Source organism: Xenopus tropicalis, chromosome 5 (assembly GCF_000004195.4).
Source record: "Xenopus tropicalis strain Nigerian chromosome 5, UCB_Xtro_10.0, whole genome shotgun sequence".
Classification (NCBI taxonomy): domain Eukaryota; kingdom Metazoa; phylum Chordata; class Amphibia; order Anura; family Pipidae; genus Xenopus; species Xenopus tropicalis.
In genome coordinates this window covers 129,110,736-129,132,830 of record NC_030681.2, presented here as the reverse complement: position 1 = coordinate 129,132,830, position 22,095 = coordinate 129,110,736, and the positions used below count along the sequence as shown (strand labels likewise).

The window sequence follows — 22,095 nt, the reverse complement described above, 5'->3', positions numbered from 1 at the left end:
ATGAGAGATCTACAGAGCAAACTCTTATGCTTTTTGTCCACCAATAGGTTTTCGGAGTCTGAACCCTCCTCTGACAATAGTCCGCAAGACTTTTGAAGCCACAGAAAACCCAGATGATTTCCTCCCTTCAGTTATGACTTGTGTGAACTACCTTAAATTGCCAGATTATTCTAGCATTGACAATATGCGTGAGAAACTGTTAATGGCTGCACGCGAAGGACAACAGTCATTCCACCTTTCCTGATCCTGAAGGACTTGCTACGGAGCCCCTTTGATGGATTAGTAAAATCATGATTTCTTTTCTAAATGTATCACAAGAGTCAAGGCCACATATTTTGCCTTGCTGTAAAGAACCCGGTGCAGCCGATTGCAGTTGTTGCAGAGACACACTAGATCCATTAAACTGCCCCTGGACATCTAATATTGATCAGGCTCAAAAGATTTGTGGCATAAGTTTGTTTAGAACATTTTTTGCTTAAATTATCCTTTATTTGAAGAGTGGAGTTTTAAATTGCTTTTGCCGTGTGACTTTAAAAGAGGAGGGATTACAAAACGTCCCACCCTCCCCCACAAAAACCATTAAAAAAAAAAAAAAAAAAGGTATGTTTTGAAGCTGGTACAATAAATACTGCCGTGCGGTTGAAAATGCCCAGTCTGTGTGTATCCATATGGCTCTGTCTCACAGCGGGCCTCCCTCCCACATACAGAAGTGGAAAGAAAGTCGAATATGGCAAATGTAGTTCTGTGGGCAGTCACAAAGCATTTTTTCCCCCTCCGCATTCTGATATTGGAAATGTGCAATTTACTTCCCTGGGTCGTGCAAACTGATGGCAGCAAGCCCTTTATTTATAGGCTTTCGGGGTGGGAAAAGGGCAGTCTCTTTGGCCACATTCTGTGCAAAGTGGCCCAGTATTCCATTGTGGTGTTGGCCCATCTTGCAGAGTTGGACTGATCGCTTTGTACCAGCCTTTTTACTTCGTTTACACACTATAAAAAGCAGAGTGGTTTTTCTTTTTCCTCCGTTGTCAAAAAATGTAAAACAAAACATGGCTGGCCTGTATTTACTATACAGTCATAGCATTTCAAATTATTGTACATTTTAAAAAATATATAAAAATGCAGTTTAATTCCCTGTTTAAAGTCATTTTTTTTCTCTTGAGTTCTGAGGTTTTTTTGTTTGTGTTTTTTTTTTTTTTTTTTATTCTGGTTCGAGGTTTGGAAAGAAAATGGAAGCATTTAGGTTCTGACACAGATAAAGCGTTCACCATGTCCTGTTCTATGTGCTGATTTCTCAGATCCGCAATAATCTACTTCATCAGGTTCATGTTTTTACCTGAATATAAATAAAACAGAAAACATTTTGCTTCATGTTTAATTTATTTTTGTGCCACTTTAAAAATTCTGCAGCAACATAAAAAAATATTTTCTTTTCACCTTTTTCATCTTCCCGTGTCTTTAATTCATCCTTGCGCTTGCCCTTTTCCTCCAACTCCCTCGCTGTTTCACTGAAGCATTTGCCAGATAATCCTCTATACAGCAATGAAGGTTTATGCAGCCCTAGATTTTCTTAGCACTGGATATGCCAGTACTGAGTACAGGGATACTTCATACAACTATATATACAGTAGTATTCTGTTGAGCAGTGGCAAAAGATTTTTTTTTTTGTCCTTAACATTCAAATTTTGTAGTGTTTGATCCCTCTTCCTAGCCATTCTCTAGTGCTTGTGTTATGAGCTATACACAGTAGTTTATGTATGGCAGCCTCTGAAGTTGGGGGGCTTTATTTGTGGATGGGGCAGAGTGCAAAGAGCAAAAATCAGCTGTGTAAAGGCATGTTTTTCAGTTTGAAACCTTTTCTATGTAGAATATGCTTCGCAATTTTTTCGCAAACATTATTGAGTTACAGGGAGTACAGAAAATGGCAACTAAGCTGGTAAAGGGTATGGAAGGTCTCGGTTATGGGGAAAGACTGGCCAAGTTGGGTCTGTTTACACTAGAGAAGAGGTGCTTAAGGGGTGATATAATAACTACATATAAATATATAAGGGGATCATATAATAATCTCTGTAATGCTTTATTTACCAGTAGGGCCTTCCAACTGACACAAGGGCACCGATTCCAATTAGAAGAAAGGAGGTTCCATACAAGTATTTGGGAGGGGACAGTGAGAGCTGTGAAGTTGTGGAATTCTCTGACAGATTATTAGATAGCTTGAAGAAGGGGTTGGATGGCTTTTTACCAAGTGAGGAAATCTCACTTGGAGGGTTCTTGAGGCTAGCTCTTGCAATGTTGATGCAGAGGCAGGTTGATTGCCATCCTGGAGTCAGAAGGGAGTTTGCAAGGCAAATTAGAGAGGCTTCAGAAGGGGTTTTGCCTTCCTCTGGATCAACTAGCAGGCAGTTTTTATACAGACATAAAAGGTTGAACACAATGGACGTGTTCTGTGTGCTTTCTCCATGAATATAGTGCTTCCTGCCTTCAGTAGTGTTGTATTCATGAAGGGCTAGCGGGGTGTCGGAGGCCTCTTACATCCCCTACCCATCCCATAATCTGCTCACCATTCAGACATGCAAGTTTATAGAGCCCCGGCAGGTGCAGGGTGCAAAGTGTTCCCCATTCTATTAAATATGCTCTGATAGAGGCGCAATGGGATACCATATGGGATCACGTGTATGGCTACTGTTATACATAACATTTATTTTACAAATGTAATTAAGTTTTTTTTCCTTTTTTTGCAAACATTGTAGATGTTGACAAGGTACTTTTTAATAATTTTTTTTTTTTTTTACCATTCTGTGTGTTGCTTTTGCCCTGAAAGCTCTTTGGCAGTGTGACGGAAAGCTCATGTGGTGTGACCACAAATCCAGTATTGTCTGATGCATTTGCATTTTTATTCTATTGGATCAACAGATCATTCTGCTGCCTTGCCTGTCCTGTTGGGTGAGGACATTATTAACTTGCCAAGCAGTACTGGTTGAGAGGGTATCTAAACCTTTAAACAGTTATTTAGAAGAGAGGCAGCATAGAGACATGTCACATATCCCAGAAAGGTTACACAGATTATCGAATGCAGCCATATCTTTAATGTGGTACCCCAGACATTACAAATTACAAAAAAAAAATATCTCTGATGTTTACATTTGGCTGATCATCAGGCACTGTATGGGACATTTAAGCAAACAGCCCTTGCCATTACCCCAAATCTTCTGATCAAGAACTTTAGTACAAAAATGGATTTAGACAGTACAACACCATACCATGTGTATTAAGTTAGTAGGACCAGAACTAGCGGTAGGCAGAAGAGGCACCAGCCTATGGTGTAACATTGAAGGGGACACTAGGTAGGTACCTCTCCTGCCTACCCCTAGTCCTGGCTCTGTTAGCCCCGCTGCAGGTTATGGTCACTGCACTCTCCTGCGCCCCCACATAGTGATGATGCACTGGCTGGTTTGGCCCACCCCTTCAAATTAGTGTTTGCTGCAAGGGATCTTGGGCATTCTGATGAGGCTTTGGGAATAACTGATGCAGTTTGGCAGGAGTGTAATACAATTACATTGTATACAAAGGGCGTATCACCCTATTTCTAAGGGAGACCAATGGTGCGGAATCAAGAACTGCCTACCAGTCGTCATCTTAGGGCCCTAAATCACTTTCCCATTTGTTTCTCTGTATTTCCAAGCGTTTACTGAATAGCTCCTAATGTAAACTGGCATACAACAAGCTCTTTGGAGGATCCAGCCACCAGTTACCAAGCTTTGACATAACTGGATGGGAAGTCTGGCGTTTTGTGATTGTAAGCTTCTCTTAAGGGCTGTGGCAGACGGGGAGACTAGTCGCATTGAGAGGAAACTTCTGCGATTTCGGGGTATGCCATCCCACCGGTCATTTACATACTTGCCGGTGGGATGGTATTTGGGGGAGATTAGTCGTGGGCGACTAGTCTCCCTGTGTGCCACGGCCCTAACTTGTAGGTATTGCAGCCATTGATTGGCTGGGAGGTGATAAGATTGATTGAGGATTATGAATGTCACCATAGTCCCTCCCTGCCACAAACCTTCAATGATATGAATACCACTTGTACCCGGCTTATGACCCAATTTTGCAACCTGGAACTAGAAGTTCTGCCACATTGGAGTTAGGGGATGGAACCAGTGAATTGAAAAATCTGTAATGATATAGACCCAATTAGTTGGATCACCACATTATGTTAATATGGAGGGGTGTTTTTTTTTTAACAAATAAAAATTGGAAAGGTGTATCCAGTCGTTTATGTAATTGGAATAGAGTTTGATGGGTTGTCTCTTCAACCCAAGAAGCCAAGCGACTTAGCTGTGCCGCCAAATAATATAAATACATGTTAGGGAAGGCTATACCTCCCATATCTTTGTCCCTAGTAAGTGTGGTTAAGATCAATCTGCATCTAGTACTAGCCCATATTAATTGGCGCAATATCAAATTCAGTTTAACAAAAAAAAAATAATTTTAGAAACCATAAAAGAAGTTTGAAGGAGAATATATGTCGGTTTAGGTAAAAGAACCATTTTTAACAATTGTATTCTCTCCATTGGATCTAGTAGAAGCGACTCCCATGCTTTATTTTGTCTCTCAATGTATGTACATTAAGTTTATAATATTTGGTTAGTGGTAGTTTCACCGCTGCACCAAGAAATGTGAACTCACTACTGGAAATGGGAGGTTAGTTAGTTTATGGGGTTCTGGAGGTGGATCAACCAATAACATTACTGGTTTAATGGGACTAATAACCAATGTGCTCTGCTCTGATAAACTTCAGTCACACTTTACTGCTGAGCTGCAAGTTGGAGTGATATCCCCCCCCCTCCCAGCAGCCAATCAGCAGAACAATGGGAAGGGAGCAAGATAGCAGCTCCCAGTAGGTATCAGAATAGCACTCAATAGTAAGAAATCCAAGTCCGCCTTGGGACTCCTCCTGTTACATGGGAGTAGGAGAAACAATAGGTTACCTGTAAGCAGTTCTAATGTGTAGCGCTGGCTCCTTCTGAAAGCTCAGACTCAGGCACAATGCACTGAGATGGCGCCTACACACCTGTATTACAGCTAAAAAATACATGTTGGTTCAAGAATAACATTTTAAATAAATGGAAGAAATAAAAAGTATACCAAAATAACCATGGGTAATTTTGCTCAATATTGATAAATGACCCCCAGTAACACCAAAAAATAAAAGTGTGCCAAAGCGATTAAAATATAATGTAGTTACTCTGCACTTGTAAAAAGAGTGTTCAGAAACCAATGACTTAATGCTAGAGGAAGCAGACCCAACGGTGGGCATGAGGGCCCATATTAGGTGATCTGCTTCCTCTATAGGTTTAAAAAGTCCTCCCTCCCAGCCTAGTTCTCACCTACTTAGCACGACACGGGCAAGCAGTTGGAGTGAAAGCCAGCCCCTCTAAAGATTTTTTTTTTTTTGCACGGGGGGCCCGAAACGTCATTGTTATGCTGCTGTCAGAAAACCTACTTAATTTATATAGTAGCTTATTGAATTTAAATTGGGATAAATGGTATAGGTTACATAGAAGAAAATGGCTAAGCTCTATAAAACACCATTGTATTATACAGAGCTAATCTGTTATCTGCTATGCAACCTGGGCCTTTCCAACTTTTTTTTCCAGCTTGAATTGCTGCTTCACAGTTTTCCCTTCCTCTGGCCTATGAAGGAACAGGTAATGCTCTTTTTTTCAGCTCCAGCCTTCGATTAAAAAAAACATATACTTCCTTTGATTGGCAGTGATTTCCATTCTCTGAAGAAGATGAATATGAATAGTTATGATAAGCAGAATCCCACAACACAGAAAACATGCACACTGACAAAGCTATCCAATCCCCAGTGTAACCGAGTACAAAAACAATGATAATAGGATCTGCGGATTCTGGCATATGAATAACAGGCCTGTGCGCCTTTGTTGCCCCCCGAAAATTGCACCTGGAGATAAAAACTGTAATTACTTTCAGTTACTTTGTAGTCCCCTAACCACAATCAGAGCTCTAGTCTGGCACGGCACAGCCCAAGGTGATGCAGGAGATGTAGCACTAATGTCGGTACTAATAGAAAAGCCTAAATACACATGTCAGCCAAGTAAGAAACTACATGATGGGTTGGGGGGGGGGGGGGGGGGGGAGACTATATTCTGCTATGTAATATTTTAACACCACTGTAGTGGGAATTATTAGGATCACACCAATCAAACATCATCTTGTCAACAAATTCTGGCAGCACAGAGCCCAAGCCTGCAGTACAGCAAGTACCCGATTACAAAACATGGCAGGCTTGCGCTTTGGCCTTTTAAGCAGCACAATGTTATGGGCAATGTTATGGGTGTCCATATGCTTTATTTTAAAACAGTTCTTGAGTGGAAAAAACAAAAGTGATTTTTCATGCTAAATTCAGCTGAAACAATGCCAACCCTTTCTCATAATAGATTGGTACTCAGTAAGAGCCTAAACTAGTATAACTTTATGGCCTGCCCCCAAAATCCCTAAAAAATGATCATGGAATATATATACAGGTATGGGATCTCTTATCCGGAAACCCGTTATCCAGAAAGCTCCAAATTACGGAAAGCCCGTCTCCCGTAGACTCCATTTTGATCAAATAATTCAGAATTTTAAAACTGATTTTCTTTTTCTCTGTAGTAATAAAACAGTACCTTGTAATTGATCCCAACTAAGATATAATTACCCCTTATTGGGGGCAGAACAGCCCTATTGGGTTTATTTAATGGTTAAATGATTCCCTTTTCTCTGTAATAATAAAACAGTACCTTGTACTTGATCCCAACTAAGATATAATTACCCCTTATTGGGGACAGAACAGCCCTATTGGGTTTATTTAATGGTTAAATGATTCCCTTTTCTCTGTAATAATAAAACAGTACCTGTACTTGATCCCAACTAAGGTATAATTACCCCTTATTGGGGGCAGAACAGCCCTATTGGGTTTATTTAATGGTTAAATGATTCCCTTTTCTCTGTAATAATAAAACAGTACCTGTACTTGATCCCAACTAAGATATAATTACCCCTTATTGGGGACAGAACAGCCCTATTGGGTTTATTTAATGGTTAAATGATTCCCTTTTCTCTGTAATAATAAAACAGTACCTGTACTTGATCCCAACTAAGATATAATTACCCCTTATTGGGGCAGAACAGCCCTATTGGGTTTATTTAATGGTTAAATGATTCCCTTTTCTCTGTAATAATAAAACAGTACCTTGTAATTGATCCCAACTAAGGTATAATTAATCCTTATTGGGGACAAAACAATCCTATTTAATTAATGTTTTATTGATTTTTTAGTAGACTTAAGGTATGGAGATCCAAATTATGGAAAGACCCCTTATCTGGAATACCCTTGCTCCCGAGCATTCTGGATAACGGATCCCATACCTGTAGTATCATCAGTGCCTCTAGAAATTTTTGGTTCTTAAAGGCATAATTTGGCAGATCATTACCGGTATTTTACAGACAGGGACCTATTAAACTACACGTGCAGCTTAGTCACTTAGTAATGAGTTTACTATCATGGCACATGGAAAATATAAATGCAATATGATTTATGATTAGTTAAAAGGTAATTATGTGACATAAATTGTTTCACCCAACCCACTAGAATAAGGCATATCTGTCGGCGTGATCCACTTGACATTGGGTCATTATGGATCAGGATGATAGAAGTATTTTAATGTTTATAATGTTAATGTTTATATGTAAAATTGTATGACTGACTGGGGGAGATCATCTTCTGTAACCCTCTCAAGAAGAATGATCAAAGTTCTGGAATTCTGGAATATTCTTGATATTCCATGCTATTGGCCATCCAATCACAGCTCACATGTTGATGGGATCTGGTTAAAGAGCTTTGGGGTGAATGATCATTTCAAAAATATTAAAAGAATTCTAATTTTTGCGGGGTTGCAGTAAGGATTTTTCTATCAAACTAAAAAAATGTGTTTTACAAAAAAAAAATCACTTTATAAAATGATGTTTCAATATAGTGGCCACATATTCTTACAGGAAAGTGTGTATATAGTGTTGGGGGCTGTGGGAATTGCACAGGCATAATTAATAAATAATAATTAATAACCGTACTATACATAGAGAATTTTAAAAAATGTCCTCTGTTCCTCTCTGGGGTTGATTTGCTGCAGATTATAGGCTACCTTGATCCGGTATCATGTAAATCTCTGCTTAGCATAGTGTGTGTTGAAGTGGCCATATGTCTTTAATTGTTATACATTCAGTTTTCTAAAGCATGCAAGAGACCATCTTTGTTTCCACAAGTTAGATCAGTGTTGCAATGAAAGTTGGTGATGCTCAATGAGCGTGTAACATTCACACATTCTCATTGCAGATACTGCATTTTTCCATAATGTGCAAAGACCTTGGAGCTGAAACTTCACCAGAGTCGGATTGGGGGGGTGCAGGGCCCACTGAGGCTACTGCCTGCACCCCCCCAATGGCCCCTGCTGTGGCCTTCACAACCCCCTCAGGGGTCCCCACCACCTGTCCGACCCTGGGGGGAGTGCCCTACGGGGATCGGGTCTGGGCCGCGGGGCCCACCGGGTTTTTCCCGGTGGCCCAGTCTGACCCTGTCAGAGACCAATAGCCACTTGCCAGAGTAAAAGTATTGCCAGCAGGGGAAAGGAACACTTAAAAATGTTACCAACTGCCTTAGAGTTTATCAAAGCCTCGGTGAAGGCAACCCCTACCTATGTTCATCCAAATTCAAATACTTTATAGAGAGATACACATTTAAAATAATATTTTTTTTAAGAATACTTTTGATTTGCTTCACTCAGTGAGGCTTAACAGTAGGGGCAAAGCAGACTTTACAGATACAAAGTGGCTCAAGTGGAGAAATAAGGAACGTTACACCTTAACAGTGTAGGCTGCTGCAGTCAGACAGAAAGCAACACAAACATGTATAGTACCTATGCCAGACAGAGATACCCCCCAAAGAGTTATGATTGCCAGAAAAAACAATATGCAACTTTAAAATATAATAATAATATAAATATCAAAATATAGCTTGTTTTCTTATGTTTAAATATTTTAGTGGCCTTAAGGTGCAGTTCTCCAAATAAAAGATAGACCTTGTATCTAAAATACCACAGATAACAAGACAATATACCCAATATCTTAACTCTCAGATGTGAAGCACAGAACATGTAAATATACATTCCTGATTCGCTTGTATTCCCACCAAATTCCTTACCAGTATCAAAGCTATTAGTTCTTGATTTCATTCATAAGGTCATGTCAGTGACTGACTCTAAATCATTCCAAACAAAGTATCTTTTTTCATTAAAGGAGAATGCAAATCAAAATGTAAAAAGCATACTGCCCAATAGTCCTCCTATTGTTTAGTAAAAACGCCACACTTTTGGCTCACCTAATCAAATATTTACTCAGTCACACTTACTTCACATTTTCTAGAACAGGCAGCCATCTCTAAAAAGGTATTCTCCCTTCCTTTCCCTCCTTGCTTCATACTGCACATGTGTTTCATTCCCTCCCCCCTCCTCCCCTCTGCCAGATCCGCTTCTGATTGGCTGGTGGGCATGTGTAGCTCAGAACAGGAGACAGGATCAAGTTACACACATGCTCAGAGAATAGGAAGGCTGCCGCTGGCACCTACAGGAAGGGGAGAGAGATTTCAGTGATGTCACTGTAGGCTTCACACCGCTGTAGGCTGCCAGCACCATATCTCAGAGAAGCAAGCAGGGATCTGGGAATTTAGATATGCAGTAAGTACTCAAAAAGAATGCCTTTAGACTTACTTTAAATTTATTTTAACCTTTCATTGTCCTTTAAAGGAGAAATTTAATGCACTGTAGTTGTAGGTTATTTGTGGTTATTGTGTATTATAAGCACACTACCAAGATTTTAAGCTGCAACTCTTGAAATTTAGGGATTCTTTTAACTGAACTAAGTCTCTCTACTGTGATATTTTAGTAGACCTACTATAATGGCACTGGTTAAATTGGCACAAGGTTACCCATGTGAGCTGTAACGCCATGTCAAGGCTTCAACTCTTGTTACTGTCCATTCACACATCTATTCCAGCAAATGGCTCACCCTATCACTTGCTGCAATAGTTCCCTATCTGGCCAGGCAGCAGCTTAAATAAACTGTCATGGTACTCTTTCTCCCCAGATGAGACTAGGAGGTATAAGGAACAAAAGTTCCCCATTGGGCTATAAACACTAATACAGGCACGCCTTATACATTCACATGCTCCCATTCATTCACACACTGTCGTTTTTCCTGTAGCAAATCAAAGGGTCATCATAGCTGGGATTAGATACATGGTCTTGGGGCCTATTTCTGGATTAAGGACACTGTTACATAGTAGTTGAGGGTGAGTGTGTCCATCCAATTTAATCTAACATCTAGGAAGGCAAAAAAACCATCTACAGCTATCTCCAATTTGCTTTAGATGGGGAAAAATTCCTTCCTGACTCCACAACGGCAATAGGACCAAAGGAAAGCAAACTGCAGGTGGCAGTGTCTTTCATCTGTAAATGTTACTGCTATGATTTATTGCAATTGCCTCCATGGATATGGCATTTCCCTAATCCAACAATTCTATTCCTAAACCCCCTGTCTCGTTTCCCATAACCCTTATAGCACCATACAACCCTTACCCAAACTAATTATTTGTATAATTTAGCATAAAAATCTATCTTTGCTATGCCTATTGATTTCCCTTATCCCCTATTCCTTTATCTACTGTAACTTATACAAATACTTTATGCTATACCCCTTACCAATTATTCACATTACACCATATTATTTTAAATAATTCCCATATCTTTAATTATAACATCCCTCTTACTATATCCCATATCACTCATTATTATATCTCACATCCCTTATCCCATACACAATATTACTAAACTATTTTCTATATCCCTTATCTTTAATCATACCTTCCCATAAAGCTTACACAATTGCCCTTTCCCTATTTCCCACATATATTTTACCATATGCCACATCCCTTATCCATATAACCCTTATTCAATCTATTTTTTTTTATAACCTATCATATACATCTATCTTTATTACTTGCTACCCTAAGTTTACCCAGCAGCCCTTTTTTTAAATCCCACATACATTTTCCCACATCCCATATAACCCTTACCCAATCCAATTTTTTTTTATTTTATTATGTATCTAAATCTATTTTACCTATACTAATTTCTAATTCTATTCTTAGCATACCTTTTTTTAACCTGATACAAGGATCCCATGTGGTGCTGGCATAGGATGTTGAAACAGGTTTTATACTGGTGGTTCAGATGGTTTAGATGGCATTTGCTATAGATGGTGTGTTGTTCTGGCCACTGGCTGGGTAGGCAGGTCGATGTTAGAACACATGAGCGCAGAAAGAATGCTTTACTCCTGCCAGTTCCAGGTGGGGTCCACATAGGAAAGCTCTTCCACTTTCTCTCTTTTGGAAGCATCAGTGCAGAATCCTGGTGAAATCACAATTAACTTACCTGTGTATGGCTATAAAAAAGTAAAACACTATGTTACATTTATTAATTAATATTTCTTTTCAGTCATGAAAATACAGGCACATATATTGTGCATTTTATGTTTCATAAGGGGCCAAGTAATATGGAATCAGTAGGAATCAATTTATTGTGAGTGAACAGTTAGCTAATATTCCCAGTCTGCATATTGAAACCTATAGAGCAGTGCTGTCCAACTGGCGGCCCGCGACCCCCCTGTGTGTGGCCCCCCACCTGTCTGGCAGCTTTTATGGCTTACCTTTGTGTAAACTTTAAATTGTATCAGTACTGAGATTAACTGGCATGGTTCACACCTCAGGTTCAGGCTGTAATCCCCCTGTACTGTTCACACCTTTTAGTTTCTGCATTATTCACCCCCTGCAGTGTTCACAACTCAGGCTCAGACTGTAATCACCCACATTGTTCACCTGTTCACACCTCAGACAGATTGTAGGAGCAGTGCCAGCATTGTATCACTGTATGTACTAAATATAAATAAGTGCAATTTTCATATATCACTATATGTGTATATGTGATGCCTGTGTGTATGGCACACACAAGCAGCATAAGGCAGGAAGAGTATAGCACACACAGGCAAGGTAGGGCAGGTAGAGTATGGTACCCAGGCAGCATAGGGCAGAATGAGTATGGCACACAGAGTCAGGGCCGGAAGTAGGGGTAGGCAGAAGAGGCAGCTGCCTAGAGAAAGAAGTTTGCCAGCGCTTAGTTTGCCTTTAAAAATAATTTTTACAAAAAAAGAGGTGTTAGTACCACACTTTGGCCAAAATATGTAAGCTCACGTGCCACGTCAAGGCCCCTCATTGTACGTGAGTCCTACACTGTCTAATGACTTTGAGTCTGTGATGCAATTAAAATAAAGTCCCCCAGCAAACAATGTGACTGAGTATTAAGACCTATTGCACCTACCTTTAGCTCAAAAAGGCTCTAGTGGAAAAGCAGGGAGCTTTTAAGCCCCAGCTCATTAGCACACACATGAAAGTGATTCATTGGTTTAAAGGCTACATAGCAGCTAGAAGCAAAATTTGGCTACAATTTGTACACAAAACACAGAAAGAAATCCCCAGCGCTCGGTCTAACCCACGCTGTAGTGTTGACCAGCTTCTAGAAACACACTATTGTGCCAGCGCTCTGTCTAACCCACATTCTGGAGTTGACCAGCTGTTATAAACGATAAAAAGCCATTAATTATACACAAAGAGAAAGAAAGTTTGCCAGTGCTTAGTTTGCCTTTAAAAATAATTTTTAAGAGGCAGCTGCCTAGGGCGCAACAATTGGGGGGGCCAGACAGGAACCTCTCCTGCCTAGCTCTGTAGTCTGTGCTCTGTTGTGCTTCGTATTTTGCCCCCCCCCCCGCTGAACTGCGCATGTTCGCCAAAAACACGGGGGGGGGGGGAGTGCGATACGAAGTGATGCGCAGGTGTAGGGGCGAGGTAGCCGACCGGGTTGCCTAGGGCGCCTGGTCGGCTCGGCCCGCCCCTGCAAAGAGGCAGTATAGGGCAGGCAGAGTATGGCACACAGAGGCAGTATAGGACAGGAAGAGTATGGCACACAAAGGCAGTATAGGGCAGGAAGAGTATGGCATACACAGGCAGCATAGGGCAGACAGAGCATGGCACACACAGGCAGCGTAGGGCAGGCAGAGTATGGCACAAACAGGCAGCATAGGGCAGGCAGAATATGGCACACACAGGCAGAATAGTGCAGGCAGAGTACTGCCTGTGTGTGCCTTACTCTGCCTGCCCTATGCTGCCTGTGTGTGCCATACTCTGCCTGCGCTATGCTGCCTGTGTGCCATACTCTGCCTGCCCTATGCTGCCTGTGTGTGCCATACTCTGCCTACCCTATGCTGCCTGTGTGTGCCATGATCTGTCTGCCCTATGCTGCCTGTGTGTGCCATACTCTGCCTGCCCTATGCTGCCTATGTGTGCCATACTCTGCCTACCCTATGCTGCCTGTGTGTGACATGCTCTGCCTACCCTATGCTGCCTGTGTGTGCCATACTCTGCCTGTCCTATGCTGCCTGTGTGTGCCATACTCTGCCTGCCCTACGCTGCCTGTGTGTGCCATACTCTGCCTACCCTACGCTGCCTGTGTGTACCATACTCTGCCTGCCCTATGCTGCCTGTGTGTGCCATACTCTGTCAGCCCTATGCTGCCTGGGTGCCATACTCTGCCTGCCCTAACCTGCCTGTGTGTGCCATACTCTGCCTGCCCTATGCTGCTTGTGTGTGCCACACTCTGCCTGCCCTACGCTGCCTGTGTGACCAGAATGTAGCAGAAGATACAGAAAGGAAATGGCAGCATGGATCATTTTTGGTAGGACCCTGTACTTGTTGGTAGGACCCTGTACTTGTTTTAGTAAAAAGTTATTGGGCCGCGGTATAAAGTGAGAGATTACAATCCCTGGGGGGGGGGGGGGGGTATAGGCACCCCCCTCCCAGTGATTATTACAAAAGATTTTGTCTGGGGCCCAGTTTCCAGGAGTTCCTGCCAATCCAGTAGTTCCCATCAAAGATTCCTTCCATGGCCATTTCATCACAGATTTTGATGTGTCCTCCTCTATCTACCAAAATGTTTTTAGGTTTCAGATCACTGTAACCCACAATGAATGTATGTAATAAAAAAAAGTTCCAAGCATATTAAGAGGTTATTAAATTACAATATTTGGTATATTATACAGAAGTAGTATTTACTGATTAATATACAGCCATATCTCAGCTGCCCTGGAAGCAATTCAGTCCTATAAAACTGTAGCAGTGAATATTGCTATATATAGTTTTCTTAAGTATCCCAAGGAAATTGGGGTATATAATATAATATAACACAACATTCAAAAAATCTGAGTGCAGGAACTGAAGGCCAAGCACCATCACTGCAGTGTAGAACCTTCAAACAGAAAAATAATCTCTAAATCACATACATAATTTATTAGGACCCTCGGTTCAATTGCAGCCATGCCACTGCTTGCAGGGAATTTGTAGGACTTATTTTAAGTGCAGCGTACAAACTGCAATATCAGGTACCTCATGTTCCTCTATAGTAGGACTCTTTTAAAATACATGATTTTCGCCGATAGATGTACTTTCTTGAAAATTATCTTCTTCACTGACATCCCTTCCCCCCCTGACATTTTGGAAACTTTGTCAGCCACATTTTACATGCAACTGTACATATATAACACATGTAGGTGAATAATTTCCTACACAAGGAGTTGTAGAAGATTTAATTGATTCCCCTGGCAATTTGTAAACAGCATAATAGAAACCAGAATTGAAGTCATGCACTCTGGTCTTTTTACCTCAACAGTTACATTTCAGATCAAGTCTCAAGCAGGGTGAAACCGGATGCAAAGTGCAAAAAGCCATAGTTTGCACACTGTCCCATGGTGAGATCTCTGCACTCCAGATCTGAGCACAAGGGCCTGGGATTTGCTGGTAAATAAAGCACTGTCTGCATTCATTCACATGTGCCAGTTGGGAAGCACTGGCGCAGGGTCGGACTGGGTGGTGCAGGGCCCACCGGGGCTCCCGCCCCAGGGGCCCTGCAGGTGCCCCCGTCGGCTGTGTCCCCTAACCCCCCCCCCCGCATGGCCCCTACCAGACGTTCTCCCCAAGCGCGTATAAAATTAACGCGTCAGGGGATGAACAGCCGGGCAGGGGGAGCACCGGAAAGGGTCGGGATTTTTCCCGGTGTCCCAGCGGCCCAGTCTGACCCTGCACTGGCGGCACAAGATACAATGGCAGGTGTTACATACAGACCTGTCTGTTCAGCCTTGTAAATGACTCCTGCAGTGTTAAATAATCAAAAGGAAATGACAATATATAATTCTGATTAAAAAGTAGGTCATTAAAAATGGACATCCTTCCTGACCACAATAACAACAAAATGATTCTTCTAAAGAGTGCAGACACATACAAATTGATGATAATCTGAAGCAGTAAATTCCTAGCCCGCTCTTCATGTATACAGCACAGTCGAATGAAGGCAATGCTGTATTCATGGAGTGTAGTGACTAAAAGGAACATACATAACAAAACATAGTGTAATACATATACATAATGTACAAAAGGAACATATAAAAGGAACAAAACATAGTGTAATACATATACATAATGTACAAAAGGAACATACATAAGGAACAAAACATAGTGTAATACATATACATAATGTACAAAAGGAACATACATAAGGAACAAAACATAGTGTAATACATATACATAATGTACAAAAGGAACATACATAAGGAACAAAACATAGTGTAATACATATACATAATGTACATTAAGCATGTGAAGTACTCATTTAGAGCTCAGTGCAAATATATGAAGATCCCCTTGACCAGTCACACTGTGAGTCTAGCTACTTACCGGACCGAATGAACATGGATGTAAAATATAATAATATTTGGCCATAGATATTGCTATTCCCTATAAAACTAACTTTGGATGGGAAATGGGATAAAGAGGATAAAGGATCCTGATGCCAGAAGTATGAACAGGGTTAACCAAAGATGAGAAGATGCATGTATAGTGCAAAACATTTATTTAAATAGCTTCTCTATATAATAATAAGTAATCTCCCTACCTGTCCCCTAACTTGCATATCCTTTATTTTACCACCTGATTATTGTACCTACCTGAATAGTATGCTAATATGAGGGGAAAAGGGGATTTTGTTGCATACCAGAGCTATGCTTTTCCCCAAAGTAGGCAAATCAGAACCTTGGGTACATGTAGATTATCTATGCGCCCCAGGCTAGATTTCCATTGATCAGAATAGTAAATTTGGCTAACCTGCTTATACCTGATGCACTCATATGTCTGGAAGAAAAACTTTGGCCCAGGTAGAGCTTGGTAGTGAAGCAGCAAAGCAGCAAAGCAGTTTTAATGACTTACCCACAACACAGACATCAAGAGTTATTCAGAGACTGACAGTGCAGCTGGATTCACCACCCTGAATGCCATATCTGAGGCATACTCTTGAGGGTATATATAGATCAATATATTTTTCCCATTATAACATAAACATTGTGCCACAAAAATCTGATACAAAAGGTATATTACATTCATCCTTCCAACAACAATATACACAGGGTGTGTACAGGTGAGTGGTGTCTGGGACAACCGGAAAGACAATCGCGGCAACAGCAAAATTAGTTTGTACATTTCACTGGTATATTCATCTATTATAATATAATGTACTGGATTCTAGTAATTACAAATGTGTTACATTGTTAACTTAGTTTTAAAAAACTATATATACCAGTACTACTCCTTCTTACTAACTAACTTCAGATCTTAAGCCTTGGACATTATTCTTGTTCAATGAATGATCCAAGCCCCTCTTATAGGCATTAATACAATTTGCCATCACAACATCACTAGGAAGGGCATTCCACAGCCTCACTGCCTTTAGCATGTAGAACCTACTCTGCTTCAAATGAAAGTTCTGTTCCTCTAGTCTAAAGGGGAGGCCTGCTATCTCGAGCACCTTTTCTCCAGGGAAAACAACTACAACCATGACAGTCTAACCTCATAGTGTAAATCTTCCATCCCCTTAACCAGTTTAGTTGCACGTCTCTGCACTTTCTCCAGCTCATTAATATCCTTCTTAAGGACTGGAGCCCAAAACTGCCCCCCATACTCAAGGTGAGGCCTTACCAGGGACCTATAAAGAATTTTTTATCCTTAAGTTAATGCCCTTTTTTGTGCAAGACAGTACTTATTTGCTTTAGTAGCCACTGTATAACCTGCTAAGAGTTACACCCCAAAATCCCCAATCCTTTACAATAAAGGATACCTCCAACGCATAACCTGCCATTTATGAACAGTGAACCTCAGTTGCCAATTTGCTGAAATCAGTCAAGTAGTTTTGCACAATTTAGTGTCATCAGAAAAAATAGAAACAGTACTTTCCATGCCCACCTCCAGGTCATTAATAAACAAGTTAAAAAGCAAAAGACAGACCCCTGCGTAACTCCACTAACCACACTGGCCCGATTAGAAAATGCTCTATTTAACACCACTCTTTGTAATTAATCCATCAGCCAGTTTTCTAATTTAATATAAATGTTATGTTCCAGGCCAATATTTCTTAAATTTACCATTAAGCTTCTGTATGGCACTGTATTTAATACTTTAGCAAATTCTAAGTAGGTCACATCCACTGCTTTTCCAGAGTCTAGCTTCCTCCATTTGTCCTCCTTTTTGTCTTGCCCACTCGCAACTGCCACTGGTTATTCATTTTAGAATGATCCTGCAATGTGAAGAGAGACCCTTAACATTTATTATTACCCTGATTAGAGATATATTTATATATAATATACACGCAACTCAAAGAAATGCACACAGATTCAAGCACTCATTGCCCCAATGACACAGCATTTATAGAAGTGGAAATTGAATAAGTCCTTGAAGGTCAACTTAACCCTCCATGCGACTTCCTAAGCATGAATGACCCCTTTAAAAGCTTTGAAATAAGCCTATACACAAGTGCAGTTTACTTTCCCAACAGGAATATTCCCTCACTCACTTTCTCTGATTTAGACTAATATCACTGCTCTCTCCTGCCCTTCAACCCAAATCCTCTGGCGCAGTGTATGCTCTAATTAATCTTATACGTAGTCACTAATACAAGCAGACCATATGCACCATATACACTTTAACAATGACCTTTCTTTGGTCACTTCTTACCTGGATACACTTAATAGCAAGGCAAATGTCTATTTACTCTAAACCAGCAGGTAAATAGCATTGCATCCAGCATCCAGTATGGTGTATGGCCGTACGCTATCAGTTGCATATGTCATAATATGGCGGCTTTGTATCTCTAGTGTGAGGCACATTAAAAGTCTTGAAAGTGGTAGCAAGGAAGAGACTTGGCTTACTTCTAATAATATTAATTTTAATAATGTTTCCAAAAGAAATAATAATTTTATTATAAAATCTTTAAAAAGCCATGTCAGTTCAGAAGATCTGTAGGACATCTATAATTTTAGCTCTATTCTGCTTACTAGAGTGACATGGTCATTTAATCCAAAGGCTCTTTCCCACTTAGGCACCATTTGTCTTGTCTTAGGCTATCACTGAGAGAATGCAAACATACTGACTGAATGCATTAAACATGCATAAGTTGTACATTGTGGATTTCTCAAATGGGGAGATTATTACGCTATTAATGCACTACAGTGTGCTTGCTATGAGTAAAGGTGCAGCTAAATGGAAGTGCAAGGTGATGCAAGTACCTTTAAAGAAATTGGTTTTATGCACTGACTGTGGGGAAAGTGCAGGGACCAAAATGGCAGTCACACAAGTAAAGACAGGCTTCAGTTCCCTATCAGGTCAGACTAGCTCCTGATTGGTTCCATGCACATCCAGTTAATTCAGCCAGCAGGAACAGATGGGCGGGACTAGTAGGGTTTTGTGGGAATTTCTCAATAAATCAATCACAACTTTTTTAAGCACAATCCTATATTTTTAGGAGTATAATGCACTGGTACATTCTTAATTTTAACATGGTCTGTCTCATTTCAACTTCATAAATTCTGGAAGGGTTAACACTCTTTTTGTGAAGGATTTAGTCCTCTAAAACCAATGTCATATGTGGTGTATTTTCCCTATTTTCAAAGACCCTCACTGATGTGCCTGCAACTGGAGCCATTGCGTTGGCCTGGGTGCAGGCATATGGGGCGGACATGGGCACTGCTTGTGTGTGTCTGGGCCGACCCATTGGCACTGGGTGCAGGCACAACAATCAATTTTTTGTAACATAAGGGTGCAGGGTCAGACTGGGCCGGTGGGGCACTGGGAGAAACAGGTGGGCCCTGCAGACCCAGACCTGTTCCCCATTGGAGTCCCCCAGGATGCAGATCTCCTTCCCCCAACACTGCTAAAAGTAAGTTTAATTTAAGGTGGCCATACACGCACCGATATTATCGTACGAAACCTCGTTTCGTACGATAATCGGTGCATGTATGGTATGTCAGCGAGCCGACCGATATCGCAGGAAGCTGCTGAAATCGGTCGGCTCGTCGATCGGCCAGGTTAGAAAATTTTGAACGGGCGCCATAGAAGGCGCCTGACCAAAATTCTCCCTTCAGAGCTGAATCGGCAGAAGGAGGTAGAAATCCTATTGTTTCTACCTCCTTACCTGCCGATTCAGCCCTGAATGGTGTGTGGCGGATCTGACGATGTTTCGTGCGACCGATGGTCGTACGAAACATCGTCGGATCGCCACGTGTATGGCCAGCTTTATACTCACTCAGGGGACAGGGTCGGCTGGGTGGTGGGGGCCCCTGTGGAGGTTTATGGGGGTAAAAGGAGGGGCCCCTGGGGCAGCAGCCTTGGTGAGCCCTGCACCCCCCAGTCCCACCCTACTGGGACCCCATCTTTGCAGGAAGTTACATAAATGAAGAATGTACAGTCTGAAGCCCCTTCAGCTATGGATGTGATTTGTGAGTTGTAGTTAAACACTTCAGAGGCTGCTCGCCCTGTAATTGGCCCATACTTGTAGCACAATATAATATTCCCTTCACACCTGTCAAATTATTATTTTCACAAGGGGTCCCTGTGATGCTGGGGGCAACTGAACGTCCCTATCCTGTCCTATGGATAACTGCCCCGGCCGGAATGGTAAAACAAAAGCCGGAGAGAGAGTCTGTATCTGTGCCCTTCTCCTCTGTGTCCCATTCCCTCATTCCCCGACCTTCCCTCCCACACCTTCCCATGGCAGCTCCCACACTTCCCATCAGCTCCCTCCTGTCCCCTGTCTCCATCTGCCCTTCACCTTCTGCCCCTCCTCCTTATCCCTCCCTCCCATCAGTCACACGGCTGCCATGGTAACAGAATCCGACTGCTTCCAGCTCTGTGATCGCAGCATCCAGCGCAAGGAGAGGGAGCGACATCTCCGGAACAGGGGAGCAGCCGTTTGCACTCATCCTCATGCCTCCCCCGTACTCCCTCGCTGCTCTGTCCGCACTTGTGCTCCTCCTCTCCGGGATCCTGGTCTGTGCCGAGCTCTCTGGGGAACCCTGCGGGGCCGAACCGTGCGAGAGTGGCGGAACCAAGGTATGGGACTGGCCATTTGATTTTATGCCTCTGTATCCTCCCATCTGTGCCCCGGCTGCACGGATCCCTACATGTGGCTCTTGGAGGGACCCAGAGAGTTAGGGTGGGCAGGGTAAGTGCCAGGCATTTCTGTAGGGACATTGGAAATGGGCAAAAATGGGCAATTCACTTGGTACTTTTTGATGGGTAGGTGGCCAGAATTTCCACTACCCTGGTAGTGCTGTTGGGGGCAATGGCAGAACTGGCTCATTTTTGCAGCTGTGCTTAATGTAAAGTATTACTTGGCAACAGTAATGTGGGTAATGCCCAATATTTGCTTCTCTTGGCTGCACCATTGTTCGTAATGGGCAGCATTGATTCTCCATGTGTGTGTCTAAGCATTTAGCCCCCCAGCTGTTAAACTAAAGTTCTCATTGGCCAAGGGTCCCTGGACCTGGGGTGATGGCTGGAAGCTCATGCCTTACTGTGTTCTGGGCTAGTACTGGCACCCCAGTAAGGCTGGATCAGGGGTCTCATGTCTGGGGTCTACCAATGCAAACTTTCAGGGTTCTGAAAGATCACAGTAGTGTAGAATGATAAAAGAGGGCAAGAAGATCCTGAATACCTTTATATGACATTACTCATATCTAAGATTAATTAATATGGAATGTATTTGCAGTCAAGTGGGGGTCCAGATAAGGCCCCTGGCATTGTGATCCCTAGAGAGCAGAGATGGAAAGAATACAGAGGCATAGCAGATATAGTGGGACAAGATGGCATCAGATGGGCAAAATGGCTACAGTAAAAAATTAAAGCTTTTCAGATAATTGTAGTTTCACAAGTGCTACAGGCCACACAGGTGAGGCAGCCCTACTTCATATAAATAATGGGGCCACTTAAAAGTCTGTTTTTGCCCTGGGCCCTACCAGTACTAAGGTTGCATACTTACTAGCTACCACTGGGAGTGTAATACAGAACCTGGCCCACTTGCAACTGGGTCAGGAATGAATTAAACATCTCTGTGTCCCACTCGCTGCCTGGGCTCCGCCGGCAGGCCCCCCACAGTGTTACAGGCTCAGAGTATGCTGGGACCCTATTGACACTATGGGACATTTTACTAAATTTCTCATCAGTCAGTGTCCTACTGGGCCCCTATACCTTCTGGGGCTGCAACTGTCACTCGTGGCATTTTCTTCCTCAATAGATACGACCCTACTTCTAACTGCACGTCAGGCCATGTTCAGACCGGTCCGATGTACCCACAGACAGGCAGGAGGATAGGTCTGGCTTCTATTTCTATAGAGTTATGGGGTGAATATTCCCAGGGTGCTCTCACAGCAGCCGTGGCTTTGCAGCTGCACCCATTTACACCGTATTGTCTATTTAGCAGCAATATTTTATTTAGCAGCAATATTACACACACAGCATTTCTCATAGCAAGTGAGCAGCTCTCTCTGGGGATTGGAATTCAC

General features: G+C 42.1%; 2 protein-coding genes across 11 annotated transcripts in view; both read left to right on the top strand.

Moving 5' to 3' along the window:
- trip12 (thyroid hormone receptor interactor 12) overlaps positions 1-1,431 on the top strand; it is a 73,471-nt gene extending 72,040 nt beyond the window's left edge. For 7 of the 10 annotated variants that reach the window (XM_012970124.2, XM_012970121.2, XM_012970120.2 and 4 more), the window contains one exon: positions 48-1,368. In XM_012970124.2, the coding sequence (XP_012825578.1) occupies positions 48-244 (197 nt within the window). In that variant the 3' untranslated portion in view covers positions 245-1,368. Of the gene's footprint in view, positions 1-47 lie in introns of all 10 variants that reach the window. The other 3 variants (XM_031901548.1, XM_012970118.3, NM_001142912.1) reach the window with 2 other exon arrangements.
- Positions 1,432-20,474: 19,043 nt separating this feature from the next.
- dner (delta/notch like EGF repeat containing) overlaps positions 20,475-22,095 on the top strand; it is a 96,773-nt gene continuing 95,152 nt past the window's right edge. The window contains 1 exon segment of the mRNA NM_001122791.1: positions 20,475-20,644. Coding sequence (NP_001116263.1) covers positions 20,519-20,644 — 126 coding nt within the window. The 5' untranslated portion in view covers positions 20,475-20,518.